The sequence below is a fragment of the Podarcis cretensis genome, assembly GCF_951804945.1.
Source record: "Podarcis cretensis genome assembly, chromosome: 10".
Taxonomy (NCBI): Eukaryota; Metazoa; Chordata; class Lepidosauria; order Squamata; family Lacertidae; genus Podarcis; species Podarcis cretensis.
In genome coordinates, this window is record NC_137179.1 from 29,928,831 (window position 1) to 29,948,293 (window position 19,463).

General features: G+C 47.4%; 1 protein-coding gene across 2 annotated transcripts in view; it reads left to right on the forward strand.

The window, feature by feature from the left end:
• The window catches only part of MICALL1 (MICAL like 1), a 32,147-nt gene that overhangs the window by 10,340 nt on the left and 2,344 nt on the right, over positions 1–19,463 (forward strand). The window contains exons 3-15 of one of the 2 annotated variants that reach the window (XM_079992340.1): positions 1,055–1,196; positions 2,321–2,421; positions 4,282–4,418; positions 6,257–6,804; positions 8,104–8,167; positions 9,327–9,730; positions 10,345–10,832; positions 12,132–12,266; positions 13,054–13,183; positions 14,494–14,587; positions 15,336–15,409; positions 17,711–17,825; positions 18,331–18,377. In XM_079992340.1, the coding sequence (XP_079848466.1) occupies positions 1,055–1,196; positions 2,321–2,421; positions 4,282–4,418; positions 6,257–6,804; positions 8,104–8,167; positions 9,327–9,730; positions 10,345–10,832; positions 12,132–12,266; positions 13,054–13,183; positions 14,494–14,587; positions 15,336–15,409; positions 17,711–17,825; positions 18,331–18,377 (2,479 nt within the window). The remainder of the gene's footprint in view (positions 1–1,054; positions 1,197–2,320; positions 2,422–4,281; positions 4,419–6,256; positions 6,805–8,103; positions 8,168–9,326; positions 9,731–10,344; positions 10,833–12,131; positions 12,267–13,053; positions 13,184–14,493; positions 14,588–15,335; positions 15,410–17,710; positions 17,826–18,330; positions 18,378–19,463) is intronic. The other variant, XM_079992341.1, reaches the window with a different exon arrangement.

Genomic DNA, 19,463 nt, shown 5'->3' on the forward strand with positions numbered 1-19,463 from the left:
CTAATGGTCTGATTCAGTATAAAACGGCTTCCTAGGTTCCTACTACTGGGGTGGGCAGATCTCCCATTTCTGTGTGACTGGTATTTGTTTAATATGCATCTCTTCCTAGTGTTTTGTTCAGTGTTGTTGTCTTATGTTTTATATTGATTGCAACCACTTTGAACACATATTTCGGGGGGGGGCGCGGAATGGGAAAAGGCAATTTTAAGCAAACAAATAAATAAAATATACTCCGCACAATATGATTTATGCTTTATATTTGATAAGCGCCAACATTCTCAAACTGAGGGAGAGAGCCTCAAGGTCGCCCAGTAAGTCCTGTGGTGCAGCTGAGAATTGGTCAGAGTCCAAATTCTGACTAATGGGCCATGCTGGAAGCAAATATAGCGTCATCATCTCTATTACTTCTGCTTCATTCTCTGTCCCCGAGCAATTGCTAATGACTGGAGAAATTCACTTTGCCATACCCTGGCAGGGGCACTTCTATTGCCACTAACTTCTCCCCAATTAAAGTGTGTGTGTGTGTGTGTGTGTGTGTGTGTGTGTGTGTAAGTAATATATATATAGAGAGAGAGAGAAAGAGAGAATTTTTGTGGGGGGGGAGGGGGTGTTAAACTAAAATGGTGGAAAGGATCATTGGACCCTTGCTGAAATTCGGAGGTGTACAATGGAAAAGTTCTGCTGGTTCAGGCCAAAGGCCCACCTCTTCTGGCACCCGATGCCTATGGGAAGCCTGAAAGCAGACCTGAGCACAGCAACACTCTCCCAACCTGTTATCCCCGACAACTTGTGATCCCCTGGCATTCAGAGGCATGCTGCATCTGACAGTGGAGGCAAAACATAGTCATTGTGACTGGTAGCAATGCCAATGGAAAGAGGAGGTATGAGTGGCCTAAGTCCCAATATGTGTCATCTTCCTTATTAGTTCCTTCTGTACTGCAAGTTTCTACTTGGCGACTTCTGCCCTTATTTTGTTCCACCAGTGGTGCGTGCCTGCCTCTTTCTCAGAGTCAGCTTCCGCTTCCTGATTGTCTGCTCTTTGTTGCCTTTGCAGGCCTTTGAGGTGGCTGAGCAAGAGCTGGGGATCCCTGCCCTGCTGGATCCCAGTGACATGGTCTCCATGAAGGTCCCCGACTGCCTCAGCATCATGACCTACGTCTCTCAGTATTACAACCATTTCAACAACCCCAACCAAGGTGAGAGCTCCAAAGCAGGGCATTTTCCTACAGTTACCCCTCCAGGGATCTCAATGACAAAGAGGAGGAGTTGTGCTCTCCACCCCACCCCACCCCCCGCTCCATGACAATATTGGCACCTTTGCTCACTTGCAGTCCATAAAGTTGTTCGCAGTGGTGAGCACTGACTTCTCCAAGCTTGATGAATCCATGCCCTTCTCTTAGAGCAGGTGTGGAGAACCTTTAGCCCTCCAGATGTTGCTAAACTACAACTCCCATCATCCCTTGTCTGTGGCCATACTTACTGGGGCTGATGGGAGTTGTAGTTCAGCTGCTGAGTCTTGCCTTTCGTGAGTGGGTTAGTAGATTCCGAAGTACCATACTGGGAGCAATACACCATCACCCTTCCTGAGACTGGCGTGGGACAGGACACAGAACACTTGCCTGCACTTAATTGGCCAAATTTTGCAGATCCCCAGAACTGCACATGGTTTTAATGATGCTGCTTAATGCTTCTGGGCTCTGGGCTGAAAGTCAAGCTTAAGGGCTCATTGCAGCTTTGAAGTATAAAGGAATGGGGTGAATAGTTTGCCCACAACAACCGGAAATAACAGAAACTCATGTAGGCTGTGTGCTGCCACCCCTGTCTCGATGTTTTCAACTATGTGACAGTAGCGAAGTGAGAAAATCCAGGTAGGCCAATTCCACTTTGTCAGATGCGCTGACTGTCTACAACTTCTGGCCCTGAAAGCATACAGGCTAAAAGGGGGTGGGGGTGGATATGCAAATCCATCTCCAGTGTCCCTGCATTTACCAGCTCTGCTTCAGACCCATGTTGAGAGGGGAAGTCTGAAGGGAGATTCTAAATGCATTCACCCAACAGGCCTAGAATCCTCCCCATGAGCCTCTCCATGCCTTAGCTGGGTTCTTGATCGCAAGGAGCCTAAGCACGCTCACCCAAACACATTAAGACTCCCTTTTCTGACTTTCCCTCTGGTTTGTGTTCAGAGATGTGCTTGGGTACATGTACTTGTCCCCTGCCCACTTTTAGCCCACATGCTTTCAGGTGAGCACCTGAAGAGGGCTTTTGTCTTTTACTGACTCATCTGCCACCATCATGGATTGGTTCCCATCTGTCTTTGCAGCCAGAGTCCTCCCGCCTATGAAGCACCCTGCAGTTGCCTCCTCACCTACTCTGCCAGCACACAAACCTGTGCCTGCTTCCGAGACCACATCAGCCCCCAAGGTACTGAGCCTGCTCCTCTGATCGGTCAGATGTCTCTAACCTGCTTCAGGTTCCAGTTTCTGAATTGATTCTTTCCAAAAGCAATAGATTCAAAAAGTATGGCTGATCATTCTGTCCTCTTCAGCCTTGAAGAATTTACGGGTCTCCTTTTGTGGTTACTGTGGCAGGATTTATATTGTTTATGCACTTGACACAGAGATATGTATATTTCAGGAAGGGGAATGCAGTGTATAGAGGTGTTACTCACAAAGTTGGATGCAGCCGTTGTGCCACCAATAACAGCCCACAAAGGCAGGGGTGGCCCTTTAGGTATTGTTAGTCTTCCAACTCCCAGCAGCCCCAGCAGCATGGCCAGTGGTCAGGGATCGTGGGAGTTGTAGTCCAATAATATCTATAGGGTTAGAGGTTCTCTTGTAAGGGTTTGCTAAACCTTATGTTTATGCTTACCTGCCAGGGATTGCAAAAAAGGGGTGTTTGAGCACCATGCATGCCACAATACTTGGGTTGTAAATTGTGCAGGTCTGGTGCAGAGAGTTGCTGTTATTCCTGATATCCAAGGGCCTTTTTTAATTTTTTACATAATTGAGTATTTTGAAATAACTATCCCTTAGCTCACATCAGTGGTTGCTGTGTTTACCAGATATCAGCCCTACATATCTTGTTTCACCTTGGGATAAAAACAATTCTATTGTAAACAACCTTTTTTCCTGTGACAGGGGTCAACATTTTTGCCCAGGGCAAATAGCAAACCTGTTAAATCTTGTCACGCACATTTCAAACTAGGATTCAGTTTCACACAGAGACTGTGAAACAGAGCTTGCCTCTGGACAGGGTTGCTGTATGATAAACACCTGTCTTTCTCCAGTCAGCAATAATGCATGAAGACAAAGTACTGGCTTCTTCCATGACTTCTCAGTATAACACTTTCTACTGCCAACAGTTCCACATGATCATGTCAAACTATAACACAGAAGCCTGCAATCATCCGGGGAATGGAAACATGCACACGAAGAAGGAGGCGACAGTGAATTAGGGATCCTACAAAGTTGTGCAGCACATTTGCTCAGGCTTAACAATACATTCAAAATACAAAAGAGAGTATAGCATGCCTCTCTGCTGAAACTCAGAAACTTTCATCTTTACAAGTGAAAACGTAGACAGACCTTTTACCATAACTTAATCAGAAGGTTTTTTTTGGGGGGGGGGGGTTGCTACTACCTTTTACCATAACTTAATCAGAAGGTTTTTTGGGGGGGTTGCTACTACCAGAGTCCATAGAAAATTGCTTTGGTGCATGTGTGGATGTGGCATGTACACCCCTGGTTGGCTGCTCCTGAATACAGAAAACAAACCAGTTATCTGCAAATTGAGAGTAAGCCTATCGGAGGTAACAACTGGATTTCTGAAGAAGAAGGAAAGTCAAGATACCACTTCTATTCTGAAAAGAATAGTGTAACCTGGAAGCTATATATGTGCCTCTTTCAAGGATCTTGTTGAGAGATTTAGTAGTTCCCATGAGCTGTTGAGAATTTTACATTATTGAACTGGTATTGGAAGATTCCCCTCTTCCTCCTTGGCAGTCATTGTAGGAAAGAGCATCATGCTCCATTCATTCCAAGACTGGCTGAGAGTCAGAGCATCTTGCTGAGATCTGGGCTGCGGATGTTGGATAAGTCGCTTCTTAATACTTTGAACTGGGTGGGGCCCTAAGTTGGTAAGCAACCCTAGTACCTGAATAGATCTTTCTTCATGTTTGAGGCTCTGCTGTGCTAGACAAGAGTCCTCTTGAGGCCAGTCCCAAGAATGTCTGAATCTCTTTGTTTGTGGAGGCATTCTTACGCCACCTTTCTGTTGCCACAGGATGAGGATGCTGCAGGCCTGGCAGAGCAGTCCCAGCGAACCACCCTGAGCAGCACTTGCGCAGCTTGCCAACAACACGTCCACTTGGTCCAGCGCTACCTGGCTGATGGGAAGCTGTACCACCGCCAGTGCTTCAGGTAAGCTCTTCCTCCTCACTAAAGACCAAGTGGAGCCACCTGCTCTCCTGTAGCCTTATCCTTCTTTGCCAGGCATGGCCTTCTAATTATGCTAAGCCCACAGAGATCATCTCTGTTCTCTTGTGAGAACATACTGCCTGCATATTTTTGCCAGCTACCATGAGGTCAGTAACTTTCTTACGAAAAGAAAGAAATAAGCAGCAACCTAAAGCTTCTGTATGTACTTGAGTGGGTCCCATAATTGCTACTGTTCTGAGAATCAGGCAGAAGGGGCTTTCCTTGGCTGATGGTTGTCCTCTATTTGTCTATATAGGATATTGTCCTCCTATATATCTATATCTATATCTATATCTATATCTATATCTATATCTATATCTATATCTATATCTATATCATCTATATCTATATCTATATCTATATCTATATCTATATCTATATCTATATCTATATCTATATCTATATCTATATCTATATCTATCTGTCTGTCTGTCTATCTATCTATCTATTCCCTGTTCAGGGAAGTTTTTAATGTGTGATATTTTAGTGTATTTTTGGTTTCTGTGGAAGCCGCCCAGAGTGGCTGGGGAAACCCAGCCAGATGGGCGGGGTACAAATAATAAATTATTATTATTATTATTATTATTATTATTATTATCATCTAATTGTCCAGTAGCACCTTAGAGACCAACTAAGTTTGTTCTTGGTATAAGCTTTTGTGTGAATGTACACTTCTTCAGATACGTCCTCCTTTAATTAGTATTTAACTTAAAAGCTTTCTTTTTAAGGCTGCATTTCAGTACAATAGGAGGACTTCTGTTTCATGTCCTTCTCCCCATGCACCCCCAAAATCTCCTCCTGAGGGTCCCCCCCAAACCTCCAGAGCTGATTTTGATGGTACGAAGGGGTGCTGGAGAGGACATTGCACACACAAAAGTCTGTTGTAGTAGTGGAGCTGCCACATTGGATACAGCTCAAGGTCCTCTCTAAGAGATGATTCCAAAAATATGACATCAGGTAAAACAGATTGCAACAGCAGCCAGTGAATAGTAGCTGCAAAGTAGTCAGACTTTTAAACAATGTTTAGCCCAGCATAAAAATAGCCAGAATGTCCAGATAAACTGAAGATTAAAACCCAGTCCTCTAAAACCCAACAGCCTAAAAAGAAAAAAGAAAGCTGAAACAGATGGGGCTTCAAGGCTTTTTCACACCACTACTGTAGGTTAAATGATGAGGTCATATCATTTTTTTCAAAAATATGAGCAAGTGTGGGAATATAGAACTCTACTGTGATGTTCTGCTACTAAATCCATGAGGCTCATAAGTCTCGCTCTCATTCCCAGTTGTGGCCTGCTTTCCGTGTTATTGGTGTATGACTGTAGTGTAGGAAAAATGAGGGGCACATCTGTTTCTCAGGAAAGAGGCACATTTCCCCAACCAGCTTTGATTGTTTTACTTACCGTAATTCTTTTCTCTGAGGAATAAAATGTACTTGATTAACTTTATGGTGTCATATTTGCCCACACAAAGAGGGAAGACAGATCCAGCCCCGGAGAGCAAAACTGCTTTTGAGTTTAAGTTGTGTGAGAGAGATGGCACTAATCTCTGCTCCGAAAACCTTATAGCCTGAGTTAGAAGTGCAAATCAGTTGTAATTTCTATGTAGACAAATGGGGAATCAAGAAACAGGGAAGCTAAGTGACTTAGCCTAGAGTGTCACAGGACATCTTCGGCGAAGCTATAAACGGAAGTTTGTTCTTCTAAGGGTCCCTGTGATCACAACTCCACAATTCTTGCCTATCTCCACTGTTTGGTGACAGGCTTTGCTTGTGTCTCTGGCAGGTGTAAGGAATGCTCCAGCACTCTCCTCCCTGGTTCTTACAAGCCTGGACCTGAACTGGGCACATTTGTGTGCACCCAGCATCGTGGCAAGTTGGGCCTGAGCGGGAGGATGGAGCGCAGGCCAAGCCCAGATCTTCAGCACGCGGGGGAAAGCGGAGAGGCTGGGATAGTGAGCACTGGTGCGGAGGAAGAGAACGGAATACTGGAGGAGCACCCATCCGCCGCGGAAGAGATAGGCAAAACGGGGGAGAGGGTAGCTGATGGAGTGGAGAGCGAGATGCCTCTTGCGCAGCCAAAGAACGAAACACTCGCCCCTGCTCCCGGATCTGAAACCTGCTCCCAAACACCCCCCAAACCTCCTGTGCCAGCAAAGCCACCTCTGCTCATGCAACACGGGCAGCTCAAGGAGGCTCGGCCCACGCCTGCCCCCAGGAAGAGCACAGACACAGCAGCAGCCCTGTCACCGCCAAGCTCCCAGCCTGTTCCGAAGCCCAGAGCCAACGTGCAAAGCGAGGGATCCAGTGAGCCTGGCACTGGACTGGCCAATGGTAAGGAAATGCGTGCACAGAGGGAAGTAGTGAAGAACCCATCTGCAGCACCGTGGCAATAGCCAAACTGAAATGGGAGCCCTCATTTGCAGCTTGTGTGGATTGGAATCCTAGAATCACAGAAGGAACCTCAAAGGCCATCTAGTTTGACTCCTGAGGTAGGAAACCTGCTGCTACAACATCTCTGGTAGGTGGCCCACCCGTGATGTTGCAGGAGCAGAGTCCCTGCTTTCTCTTTTTTCTAAATCAGCTATTCTTGTTGAGGGGCAATATAGAATTCTCTGCATAAATAAATACAATTGTCAGGGGGTTGTATGAGAAAACCTTTGGAGGTACCTTTCAGTTGTAGCAGTGGGCAGCTTGGCGAAAGCCTTTTTGTCCTGTTAAACATACCCTTCTGATGGGACAGATAACCTGGATTCTGTGCCCACGAATTAACTGCATTTGCTCCTTGTGTGATACTTCATTCTTCTTCCACAAGCACAATTTTCTGGTAAGGACCAGTGGAGTGGATGGAAAGAAGGGCGTGGAGATTCAAGGCTGGGTGTGCCTTGGGCATAGATCAGAGAGCCATAGCCAGGATGGAGGGAAAGGAGCTGTGTGGCTGTGCAGTCATGCTCCCAGAAGGCAAGAGAAGATTTATTTGGCCACTTTCCTAGTTTCTGAGGTTTCGCAAGATGCTGCGCAGCTGCATGTTGGGAGCTTTCATCCCTGGCTATAAAAACAAGTTATCCCAGCGTAATGGATTTGGACGTCCTTGCTAGGAGATGAGACACATGGGTATGTTAAGAGCATCAGGAGAGCCCAGCTGGATCAGACCAAAGGCCCCTCTAGTCCAGCATCCTGCTCTCACAGTTGCCAACCAGAGGCCTATGGGAAGCCTGCAAGCAAAACTAGAGCTCAGGAGCAGTCTCCCCACTTGTGGTTCCCAGCAGCTGTTATTCAGCAGCAGATTGCCTCTGACAGTACAGGGGAAAAACATAGAGCTATTAAGCCATTATGGCAATCTGCCATGACTTTGTCTAAGCCTCCATTAAAGGCACCTATTTTGCTGGCTATCCCTACGTCTTGTGGGAATGAATCCCATAGATTTAACTGTGTGCTCTGTGAAGAAGTATTAACTGTCGTCCTGAATTTTCCAACAAATTCAGTAGTGCTTGAAAACTGTGGCGAGAGAGGGAGAAAAATCCTTTCTCTATCCACTTTCTCCAAACTGTGCATAATTGTATTTCCCCCCGCTCCTAAATACAAAAGCCCCTAATGTTGCACCCTTTCTTGTGTTCATCATTTCTGGATTAGGTAGGCCTCCTGAGCCCGGTCCTCCTGTTCCGAAGCCCAGAGGCAGACCCACGTCCTCCGAGCGGTATGTCCCTTTCGCTTGCAAATCACACACAGACAGCAAGATAAATGTCGACCTTCCCTCCAGTTTCCTTTTTCCCTATCCATGCAAATTGAGCTGCAGGATGGGCATTCATTGGAGGTTTTAAGTGAGGGATGGGGGCTCATTCAGAACTTGTTATTCTGAAGTAGTGACACCCCCCCACACACAATCTATTGAAGAGAGAATCCTGGGTCCTTGCAGAGCAATACAGACAGCAACACCCCCCCTTCAGTCTGTGTATCTCTTGTCAAAATGCAAGTTAACAAACAACTGTGTAGACCACACTTCTCCAACCTGGTGCTCTCCAGATGTTGTTGGCCTGCAACTCCCACCATCCCTGAACACTTCCTGTGTGGTCTGGGGCTGATGGGAGGTGGAGTTAAAAATCATATTGAGGGCACCCAGTTGGGGAAGGCTGACTAGATAGTAAATCATACATGCAGGTGAACCCTGTGTAGGAAGAACAGCATGTCTTGATTTCCAAGGGGTAGCTATGTTAGTCTGTTGCAAAAAGTCTTGTTGCCCCTTTAAGGACTAGCAAAGCTAAGAAACCGGGTAGTTTTTAAGGTGTCACAAGACTCTTCATCATGCTTTAAGCAGCTCTTAGCAATTTCAACCACATAGAGGGGAAGATGGAAAGGCTCAGGGTCATGTCTGAGTCACTTGATGTCTCCCAGTCCAGCACAGATGGAAAGGGTTGTTCTCAGTGCATCAGACTATTCTTAGCTTGAGAATCCAAAGCTGCTGCTCAGTATTCCTGCCTGAAAGATTGGAGAAAAAAATAACAGGGCTGTGTATATTCTAAACATAACAACAAAAGTCATGATTCAGTACCAAGAAAATCTGCTTTCTGCTTTTCAGCCTTCAAAATATACATGTGTCTATCTTTTTTTCTTTTTTTAAGCAAAGGGTTATGAAGTAAATTAAGATTCTGCAGGGGGGGGGAGTGAATGTTGTGTTCAGCATCAGCTTGTGGTCTTGTGTGGCACTCTTGCAGAATATGTGCAGCCTTGGGCTTCAGAGACCGAGCGTCTTGCTTTCTCTCGAGCGACAGACAGGTGGGGCCCTCCCTGCTTGGAAGGAGCCTCTTTTCCATTTTGTACTCTCCCCCTTCCTTACCCCATATATTTTCTTCTGCCAGAACTGGGGAATGCCCGCGGCCCAAAGACCCTCCCTGGATTGCATTGGTCCAGGGAGAGCCCAAGAAGAAGCCGGCCCCTCCGCCTCCCCCACCAGGTAGTCGCAAGGAGAGCCCCTCGAGGGTTTCGGAGGAGGATGAAGGCGGAGAAGGGAAAGTGCAAGGCAGGGAAGGCAGGCCCGCTCCGGAGGAGCCCAAGCCGTATAACCCCTTTGAGGATGATGAGGAGGAGGAGCAGGAGGAAGAAGAGGAGGGAGTCATCGCACAACAGAGCACGCCAAAGCAAGATCAGAGTGAGGGCGAGCCCGCCTCCAAGGTGGCTCATCCCTGGTACGGCATCACCCCCACCAGCAGCCCCAAGACCAAGAAGCGGCCAGCTCCAAGGGCCCCCAACGCATCCCCTCTTGGTGAGTCTCCACCCTGCCTTCCAACAGGAAGGAAAAGAATGAGCTCTCTCATGGCTTGCACCGACGTGGCTTGGATGTTTGAGCCCTGGACCTGCTATGCTTGCTGTGGCTAGGGTGCCCTCAGGGCTTTGTTGAACTCTAGCTCCCATCATCCCTGACCACTAGCCATGCTGGCTGAGGCTGATGGGAGTTGGAGTCCAGCAATGTTGAAGGGGAGAGATGCACAGGTCCCCCATCTTTTGAATGGGCCTGTCTGGAAAAAAGGTGTTCTGTCATGCTATAACTTTTTTTCTTTCCAAGCGCTGCTTTCACTCCTCGGTGCTTTGTGGTGGGTGGGGCCAAATTGGCTGGGGCAGCAAAGGTAAATTTTGCCTTTGGACCAGTAGGCTACGTTTTGCGCACACACATCGTTCTCTGTCCTCCAAATGGGCAATCAAGAGGCAATATTGGAGTTCAAGGACACATTCCATGCAGGCAAATTGGGGGCCAAAGCAAGACCAGTGGGAGGTGTGGCATGGGAAGGGTTCAGAGGGCTGGACAGAGAGGCCTAAAGGGCCATGCTTGGGCCTGAGTTCCCCCACTTTCGTCTCACCTGTACTTTCCTCTTGTTGCAGCTCACCATCCCATCTCCCGACTCTCCCGCTCGGAACCATCTTCCTCCACCCCCTCGCCCGCCCTGAGCCTGGAGAGCATCGCATCTGAGTGTTTGGCCAAGGGCGCGGACGACTTGGACGAGACCTCCGTGCCCAAGAGCTCCTCGGAGCCCGCAGTCCACGTCCCGGCCGCCACTTCCGTCGTCTCCTCCTCAGGCCCCCCGCTCCCCCGCCTCTCCTCCTCTGGTGAGGAGTGTTCCACGGCCCTGCCCGGCAGCTCGGCCAACTCCTCCTTTTCGTCCTCCAGCGATTTGGCTGGTGATGGCAGCGAGGCACAAGGGGGACATTCACAGACTGCCCGAACCTCCTCATCTAGGAACTTGAAAACCTCCCCTGGGGGTGCCTCCCCCAAGCCTTCGGCCGGGGCCATTCCCACGCCTATCCTCTTGGCCTCGGAGCTGAGTGGTGCGGCTGACAGGAGCTCTCCATCACCCAAAGCACAGCCAAAGGTAAGTTGGAGTCGCTTTCCTAGGTTCTGGTCATGAGACCCATCCTTCGTCCCTGCAGGTTTTTGAAAAGCAATGACCTTTTGCCTTGCTCTGTTACTTTGAATGGTCCCTGAAATGAACTGAGAAGTTTTTGTGTGTGCATGTTCATGTTTGTGTGTGTAACAAAGCGTCTGGCCCGGAAGTCCCAGCCAGAGTTAGGGCTTCACTGTCTTCGTACAGTGGTACCTTGGTTTGCAACCGCTTTGGATTACAACCGTTTTGGATTACAACCACGTCAAACCCGGAAGTGTCTGTTTGCCTATTTTGGATTACAACCCTTTTTTGGATTACAACCAATTTTTTGGGGGAGGCCTCATTGGCGAAAGTGCACCTTGGGTTACAACCTGTTTTGGTTTACACCCGGACCTCCGGAACAGATTATGGTTGTAAACCAAGGCACCACTGTATTCCCAGAGACATGACAACTTCTTGGCCTGCTCTCCACTCTCGCCTCTAGCACCACCCGCTGGTTATGTTATGTACTGCTTATTTTGCAGCCTTACAAATAATTAACCTGGTAGAAGCTGCTGTTATGGAGTATTGCACAGGGTTTCAGATCCTCTGTCAATGCTGCTTTAAAGATAGCATGCACAACAAAGGCTGCTCTCATGGGAAAAGTCTGTTAGGGCTGTGTTTAATGGTGCTTAGGGCCAGATCTGATTGGGGGGCTTCTGATTCCCCCACCCCTGCTTTATCTCTCCATCAGTTTTGGCTTTTTGCTCCATTCTCTCCCCTTTCCCATTAACATAGGCCTAAGCTGATCACATGCAGAGGGCTTGAAATGAAGGCTGCCTGTGGCTCATGAGCTGCAGAGGAGGGGGCTGACACAAATCTCCCCAGCCACAGAGTGCTGCAGGGTTTCGTGTCAGCCCCCCTCCCGCCATCTTTTACCCCGGGAAATGTTAAACCCACTGCTCCACCATGCAATTCCCTGTTCCACCAGGACCCCTTGAACTGCAGGGCAGTCTTAGTGTGGCTGGCTTGTCCTCAGTTGCTGAGCATGGCTGTCAGGAGTGTCCCCAGCATTTGTGATTTCTCATGTGCACTGCCTCATTTCCCTTGCTCAGAATCAGGAGCCCCTGGCCTGTGTCTGTTGCAAAAGAGGCCTGGCTACTACGCCCCCCCCCCCGCCAGAGCTGAGTCCCTGCTCCAGAGATATGGTCCTCAAAAGTGCCAGGGTGGAGTGGTAGGTTCAGGATCCCATTGTGGTGCAGCCCAAGAGGTATATTTTGATATTGTGCTTGGTGTGTTTGTCCCCAGTCATCCTGCAAAGAGAATCCCTTCAACCGGAAGCCGTCACCTGTCACCTCCCCCTCCATTAAGAAAACTCCAAAGGGACCCAAGCCAGCGAGGCCTCCTGCTCCGGGACATGGCTTCCCGCTAATTAAACGGAAGGTAATGAGGATTGGGGGCTTCTGCCTTGTTTGCCATGCTACTTAAATTCCCACAAATCGCTCACAAAAGGAGTATTTAAATTAACTGAGCTAACTCAGTCGTGTTTGTTAACTTCAGTGGGTTCTACTCTGAGTAAAACATAATTGAATACCACCCCTGTGAAGAGGGATTGCATACTTTCTAGCGGGCTGATTGAGAGCTAAGGGCTGGTGTGAGGCATTTGTATGCAGTGGTTGTGGCTTCCTCTGAAAGCTACACTGTAACAAAAGCTGCTGGGGCAGATTCTGAATGCTGAGCCTGAAACCTGGCTTTAAAGGTGCTGAAGGCAAGCCTCGCTTGCAGAGGAACAGTTATATGGGGTCAGGTGTAGGGCAGGTGCTGGAGCAAGGCTTGGGGAAATGACAGCACAGGCCAAAGGACATGTTTAGTTAAGCCTGCAGGCTGGAGGTTCCCCACCAGTGCCTTATGTTTACTCTGTGGACTCCAGAATTTGTCTCCTTAAGAATGTCGGCCAAAACAAGTTTCTGTCCCTCATGATTGTGTAGGAAACCATCTGAAACATTCAGTAGTGATAATTTTAGGTAAGGAGGCTAGGAGGGATTTTGGGTGGGACACCCCTGCCAGGTTCTGCCCTACACCTTGCCCTAATTCACAGATACATATTTTTTAAAATGTATTCCCCATGACTCTTATCTCCCTACTCCCACCCTGGAGTCAGTAGTTATCTTCTAGAAAGCCACGTCTGCCTTGTTAGAAGCATGATCCTTGGTTCCTTGCCTTTTTACAGGTTCAGTCAGACCAGTATGTTCCAGTGGAGGACATCTATGGCGAGATGGACAGCATTGAGCAACAGCTGGATGAGCTGGAGCATCGAGGGGTTGAGCTGGAAAGGAAGCTTCGCAGCATGGAAAATAATGGTAGGGTGGTGGATCGCTGCCTGTGAGGCTGCGCAGGGCGAGGCAGAAGGCAGGAAGAGTTGCAGGATATATGAGCGTCATCTTTGGCCATGCTTGCTGGGGCTGCTGGGAGTTGTAGTTCAGCAACATCTGGAAGGCCAAAGGTTTCCCCGCACCTGATATAAAGCAGCCAAGTTTGCTTTTCCATGGCTTGGACACCACCTGCCCATCTTTGCTTATCCCACTGTGTATATTCATGGGGTGAATGTTAAAAAATATTCTATGTATCTGAATTATCCATGTTTGTTAAAATATATACCACGTAATACTTGGTTAGGGAACTTTCAGGCAGAAGGGTTTCTGTGTTCAGAGGAAAGGCAAGGAGGGAAGTGGTTAAGCGTTGGCAACTTGGAAAAGATGGGTCAGGTTTAAAAACAAAAGCCAACCCTCCAGGATGTTTGGTATTTGTGTCCGGAGATGGAGGTGATTGAGGAAATGCCTCTGTGCGTGTCCTGGTTGTGCTTCTGCTTCAAAAATAGCATTTCTAGGTTTCAGGTGCCCTGAAGCTAATGTGGACTCACAGTAAGAGCTGCTGTAGCTACCTCATCCCTTTGCCTCTGTGGTGGGCAGATCTCAGGGAAGGTCTCAGTAGTAGAGCACATGCTGTGCGTGGCAGAGATCTGGGTTCAGTCTCTGGCATTTCTACATAGGGCTGAGAAAGTCCCCTGGTCTGAAACCCTGGAGAGCCACTGCCAAGGTAGATGAACCAATGGTCTAATTCAGTATCCGTGTCAGGCTCTGAAGAGTTTGTGGCAGAAGCAAGGGGACAGGGGAGTGACCCTGGAGAGGGACCAGTGATTTATGGGATGCCATGCCACCCACAAGGCAGGAGCCAGGGCAATTCAAGGCAGAAGAAGAGACGGTTCAGGCGAGGGACAGTTCAGTAGATTCCCCACCTTCTTCTATCCCCCCAGCCTGTTGCCCAGGAGCAGGAGGGGCTTGAAAAGGGAAGAGCAGTGACGACTTCTGTGCAGGTCGTCTCAGATTGAGGGCATGCCACCCGTCAGATAAGCCTGAGGATGGGAGGGGGCCCCACTGTTGCTGCAACTTCTCCGTAGGGCCCAGACCTATGGACAGCTGCGTAGAGGCTAGAAGTGTGTGAGTATGTGTATCCAGAGCACGATGGAAGCTGCTGTAAGTGTTTCTCTAGCCAACAAAGAGTTAACTGTCAGACGTGCATCTTTCTTATCTGAGATAGGCCAGGACAATAAGGTAGCTTCATACCCATGTGGCCTTCTCAGCTCTTTTCCTTCCTCCGTCCCTTTGACCAGCAGATATTCCTGAGGATGGCTTGCTGGTCGACTGGTTCAAGCTCATCCATGAGAAGCACATGCTGGTGCGCCGGGAGTCTGAACTCATCTATATGTAAGTACACATGGTTGATGAATGGCCACACACTTTCTAGGGGGCAAGTGCCGCTCTTTGCAGGCTCAGTCCCAAGCGCCAAAGGTCACCCCAAACAGGTAGATCAGAGGTTCAGGGGGCGCCATATGTTGTTGGGCTCCATCTCCCATTGTCTTCAGCCAGCATGGCCAGTGGTCAGCAATGATGGGAACTGTCATCCAGCAGCATCTTGAGAGGCTCAGATTCCCCATCCAGGAGCGGATCTTCCAACCTTCTGAAAGAATCTGAGTCGGCATAGGGAATGCCATAATGGCAAGGAGTATGAGCTAGTTAACCGACACTATTACAGATGCCACATAATATTAGTTCTGCGTTTGTAATAAGTAGATCTTGCAGGGGGGCACCACCAAAACTCTGGAACTCCCTGCCTATTGACACCAGGCAGGCGCCTTTACTGTACTCTTTTCAGCACCTGCCAGAAACTTTACCCAAACATGTAAAAACTGGCAGGCATTTTAACCTGCCATTTTAGCCTAGCTGATTTTATTTATATATATTTTATTTTTTAAAAAAAACTTTAACTTTTATAAATAATTCTAATGTATATTTTATGCCTTTTGTAAACCATTTCGAAGTTTTACTTCCAGTTAAGCGGTGTATGCAAATTTTGTTAAAAATAAAAAACAAATTTGCCTTCCTGAAGATTCCCATCCCGCTGCTCCCACATCTTGGTCCTGGCATATGACTCTCCTCTTTTCCTTCCTTTTAGTTTTAAGCAGCAGAACTTGGAGCAGCGTCAGGCTGACGTGGAGTATGAGCTGCGATGCCTCCTCAACAAACCTGGTACGTCTCTCAGAGTGTGATACAAGCAGTGTTTTAAAAAGCGATCTTTGCCGTAGCATTTGAGAATGACTTGAAAATGATTTTGGATGCATTTGAAAGGAACAGTGTTACAGGACCTACGTGAGGAGACCATGCCAGGCAATGTGAGCTGTTTCTTGTTCCCCTGGTGTGCTCGGGCTTTGCTGGGATCGCCAGTGCTCCAGGCTGCTCACTTTGAACGTTAGCCTAAGTATGTTTCTTCATAAGGTGCTTACAGTTCCTTCAGTATCCTTAAAATTGTGTATGTCCGTTTGTTTGTTTGTTTATTTATTTACCCTACTCTTCAGCCAAAAAAAGACTGAATAGCAATCAATAAATCATTCATCCAATTTATATCCTACCTTTCCTGCCGAAAAAGTCTAGGACTGCAGAAACAGCCATGATAAATCACAACTAAAAACAGTCAAAAACAGTTACAAGCATGTTAAACGCATTCTAAAAACCAGCTAAAGACATTATTTCAGTCGGTGACCTCAGGGTTGCCAAGAGCAGTGTCTTTCAGCCATCAAATGCCTGGAGAAACAGGAATGTTTTTAGAGTTCTCCTGAAAGTCAGTAATGAAGGAGACAGACACACCTCACTAGGGAGAGTATTTCACAAACACCCCTGTCCCTAGGTTTAAAATTTGAAAGACACAACACAAAAGGAAAAAGGATTGGGCAGGAGGAGGAAGTAAAGGAAACTCAGAAACTAGTTCTTAGATATGGAGTTCTTTTGACTAGTTGGAAGAGAAACTGCTCAAGGAGAGAAATAGCCAAAAGTTTCTGATTTTGCATCAGAGCCAGTAAAGTGGTCCTGCTTCCCTTCCCTTTGCTCTGCTGCAGTATGACACAATGGCAAGATGGCATTTGAGGGAGAAGGAAAGCCTGCTGGAGATGGCTTTTCAGTGGAGCTGATGGAGCGGTCCTTTCTCTCGTATGCTTCAGGCTGATGGAATGGCAGGCTAGGAAACTGCCTAATACCTGGGGCCCAGGAACTGTTCTTCCACTATGGCCTCAGTGTTGCTCGTTTAGACAACTGATGTTACTGTGTCAGCTAAGAGGAGAACTCCCTAGTTTGAACCTTTCTTCTGCCATGGGCGCATTAGGTGGCATTTGGCAAGCCATAGATTCCCAGATTCATAGATTCAATCTCATCTGCAGTATGAACAGAATAATAGCGGCCTACCTTACAGGGCTATTCTAAGGCTTGCTGAGATTGAAGGATTTCAGAGTTTCGACATGAACCTATATGTAGGCGGAATACTACCCAGAGCAGAATATTATCTCAGCGCACGTTTACTGCCAGCAGAGAGCACTGTTCAATAAAACGAGAGGTTCTTTCCCTACTGCCAGCCTTCAGTCGATGGCATTTCCTGCCCTAGTTAGTTCATGAAAGTCCATCAAGAAGGAAGCTCTCAAAACAGGCTCAAGGCACGGATGATCTGTAGAGAGGTATGGGGAAGAACATAGTGAGCAAAACCCAGTGTTTCTTGAGCCACAATTGACCCTTTGTGAGGAGAACTTGGAAGATGTTCAGCCTCACAGGCAAGAAAGGAACATGGAGCAGTCTTGTTCTGAGTCACTGCCTTACACATTGCTTTGCCCAGTCTAGTTCTGTGTACTCTGAAGGGCAGTGGCTCTCTGGGGACACAGACAGAGGTTTTCCTGAACTCTACTACCTGAGACCCCTTTGACTCAGGAGTAGCTAACCTGGGTCCCTCCAGAGGTTGCTGAGCTACAACTCCTCTCTGTCCTAGCCAACACCCCGTCATGGACAGTGTGGGTTGTAGTCCAGCAACTTCTGAAGGACACAGATTTTCTCACCCATTTTATCTGGAACTGACACACTCTGTCCCACACAATCCCACGGGTTGTGCCCCTTCATAAGGGCCAGCTTTTATCCTTTGGGTGGCACATTCTAGGCTAAAAAGCCAGAACTTTGCTCAGACTTTAGCACTGTTCGTGTTAAAAGGAGGAGCACGCTGGGTTCAAGCGCACACTTGTCATGTAATCCTTCGCAGAGCAGAAGTGCGACCATCTAACCATAGGAAGTTCCACCACATAACTCCTGCATTGCTCTTTGCTGCTATTCTGTGCTGATGTTTTGCTGTTGGGTGTTCTTGTGCTTTCATTTTATGATTTTAACGTAAACTGTACTTGTTTAATTGTCACTTTTTTTTGTAATCCGCTCCTGGACCGTTTCAAGGAAGGTGGGCTTATAAGTACAAACACCTAGTAAATAAATAACTGCCTACTCACCTCTCTCTTTCTTGGCGGACAGAGAAAGACTGGACAGATGAGGACCGTGTGAGGGAGAAGGTGCTGATGCAAGAACTGGTGACCATTATTGAGCAGCGGAACGCCATTGTCAATTGCTTGGATGAGGACCGGCAAAGGTAGCAGAAAGGGAAGTGGTTGGAAATGGCCTGCCTACTTCTAAATAGTAGGGCTGGGGTGACTGTAAAGATGGCTGTAGTTGCATGGCCCCAAATGCCATTTTTATAGTGAACATCTTCCCTAGACAAGACACAAGAGCTTTGTCCAAGGGAGCTGGTGCTAGGAGCTTGCCCAAAGATGTGGTGCATTTGGGATCTGAAAGAATGGCTTTCCTACTTGGGCCAAGGATGGTGAACCTGTGGCCTGTCAGTTGTTTCTGGACTACAGCTCCCATCATCCCTGACCATTGGCCATGGTGGCTGGGACTGATGGGAGTTGGAGCCCAACAGCTTCTAGGGGAGGGCCATAGAGCCCTATCCCCCAGCATAGAAACTATTGGCTGGGCAGGATTGGGAGAAGAGCAGCTTCTTGTGTTCTATGGCATAATAACATCTTTTTAGAAGCTTCACTTCAACTGTTCTGGCAAAGACCGAATCTTACTATTCCTTCTCCTTGTTTTACCAGGGAAGAAGAAGAGGACAAAATGCTGGAAGCCATGATTAAAAAGAAAGGTAAGAGAGGTCCAGGAGTTAAGGCATTGGTTCCTGGAATATTCTTTATTAAAATATTTCTAACCCACCTTTCATTTAGATAGTTAAAACGACTGTTAACCAGGACACAATGTGCTTATGTGTCCTTTCCATACTGAACACACTAAAAGTATGCACCCAAGCAATTTGAATTCTGCTCCAAGGAAAGCTGAATTGTATGACTTAAATGCAAAATTAAGTAAATTTGCATAATTTTTTTTTTTTTTTTTGTAATCCTGCTGATCACTCAGGAAAGTAGCCTTCTGCTTGCAGATGCAGTAGGGGCAGGAAGCCAAGGTGGGGGGGGGGGGGATTTGGGACGGAAAGGATGTCAAATGCTCCTCTGCTTTCTGCCCAAACTGCCTTTGGCCATGGGTAGTGCATGCATGTTTCCTCTGTTGTTGGGGAATATCGCTCCCAGCACAGGGCAGCACATAATCCCTATAGCCCAGGTCTTGTTCTTCATCTCGGAAGCAGTTGCAATACAGAAGGAGGAAGCTCTGAGACATTGCACCTAAATCTGAACCCTTCCCTTTTAATAGTTGCCTGGGGGGGCAAAGGGAATCTAAGTTTTCCCTTCCCTTCTGCAGCAACTATTTTAGAGGAAGAATGAAAGCCATGGAAATTCTTTCATGGATGCATGCTTGTTTTTGCTAATTTGCTAATTTAGTCTGGTTTTGCTAGCCACAGGGCAGGGCAAGAAACTATGCAAGGCACTGAAAGCCCTGCCCCCAAACATAGGAAATTCAGTCTCCTTTATGGCTTCTGAGATTTTAACTCTGCATTTTCAAGCATTTTCTTCACATCCAAAAAGGCTAGAAACCTTTTTCTGTCCTCCTGGTTTCTTTTTTCTTTTAATCAGGAAACAAAATTCAGTGACTAAGAAAACATTACGGGTTTTTTCTGGACTCCTGCAGAATGGCAGGATATACACAGCTTTGGGATCAACCCCTGAACACCCAGGGATAATTCCAGCTTGAGACTGTATCTAATACAGTCATTAATACACCTTTAGGTGCATATTTGTTTTGGCAAACAGCAAGGGTCACAAATCTATTTAGTGGTTGC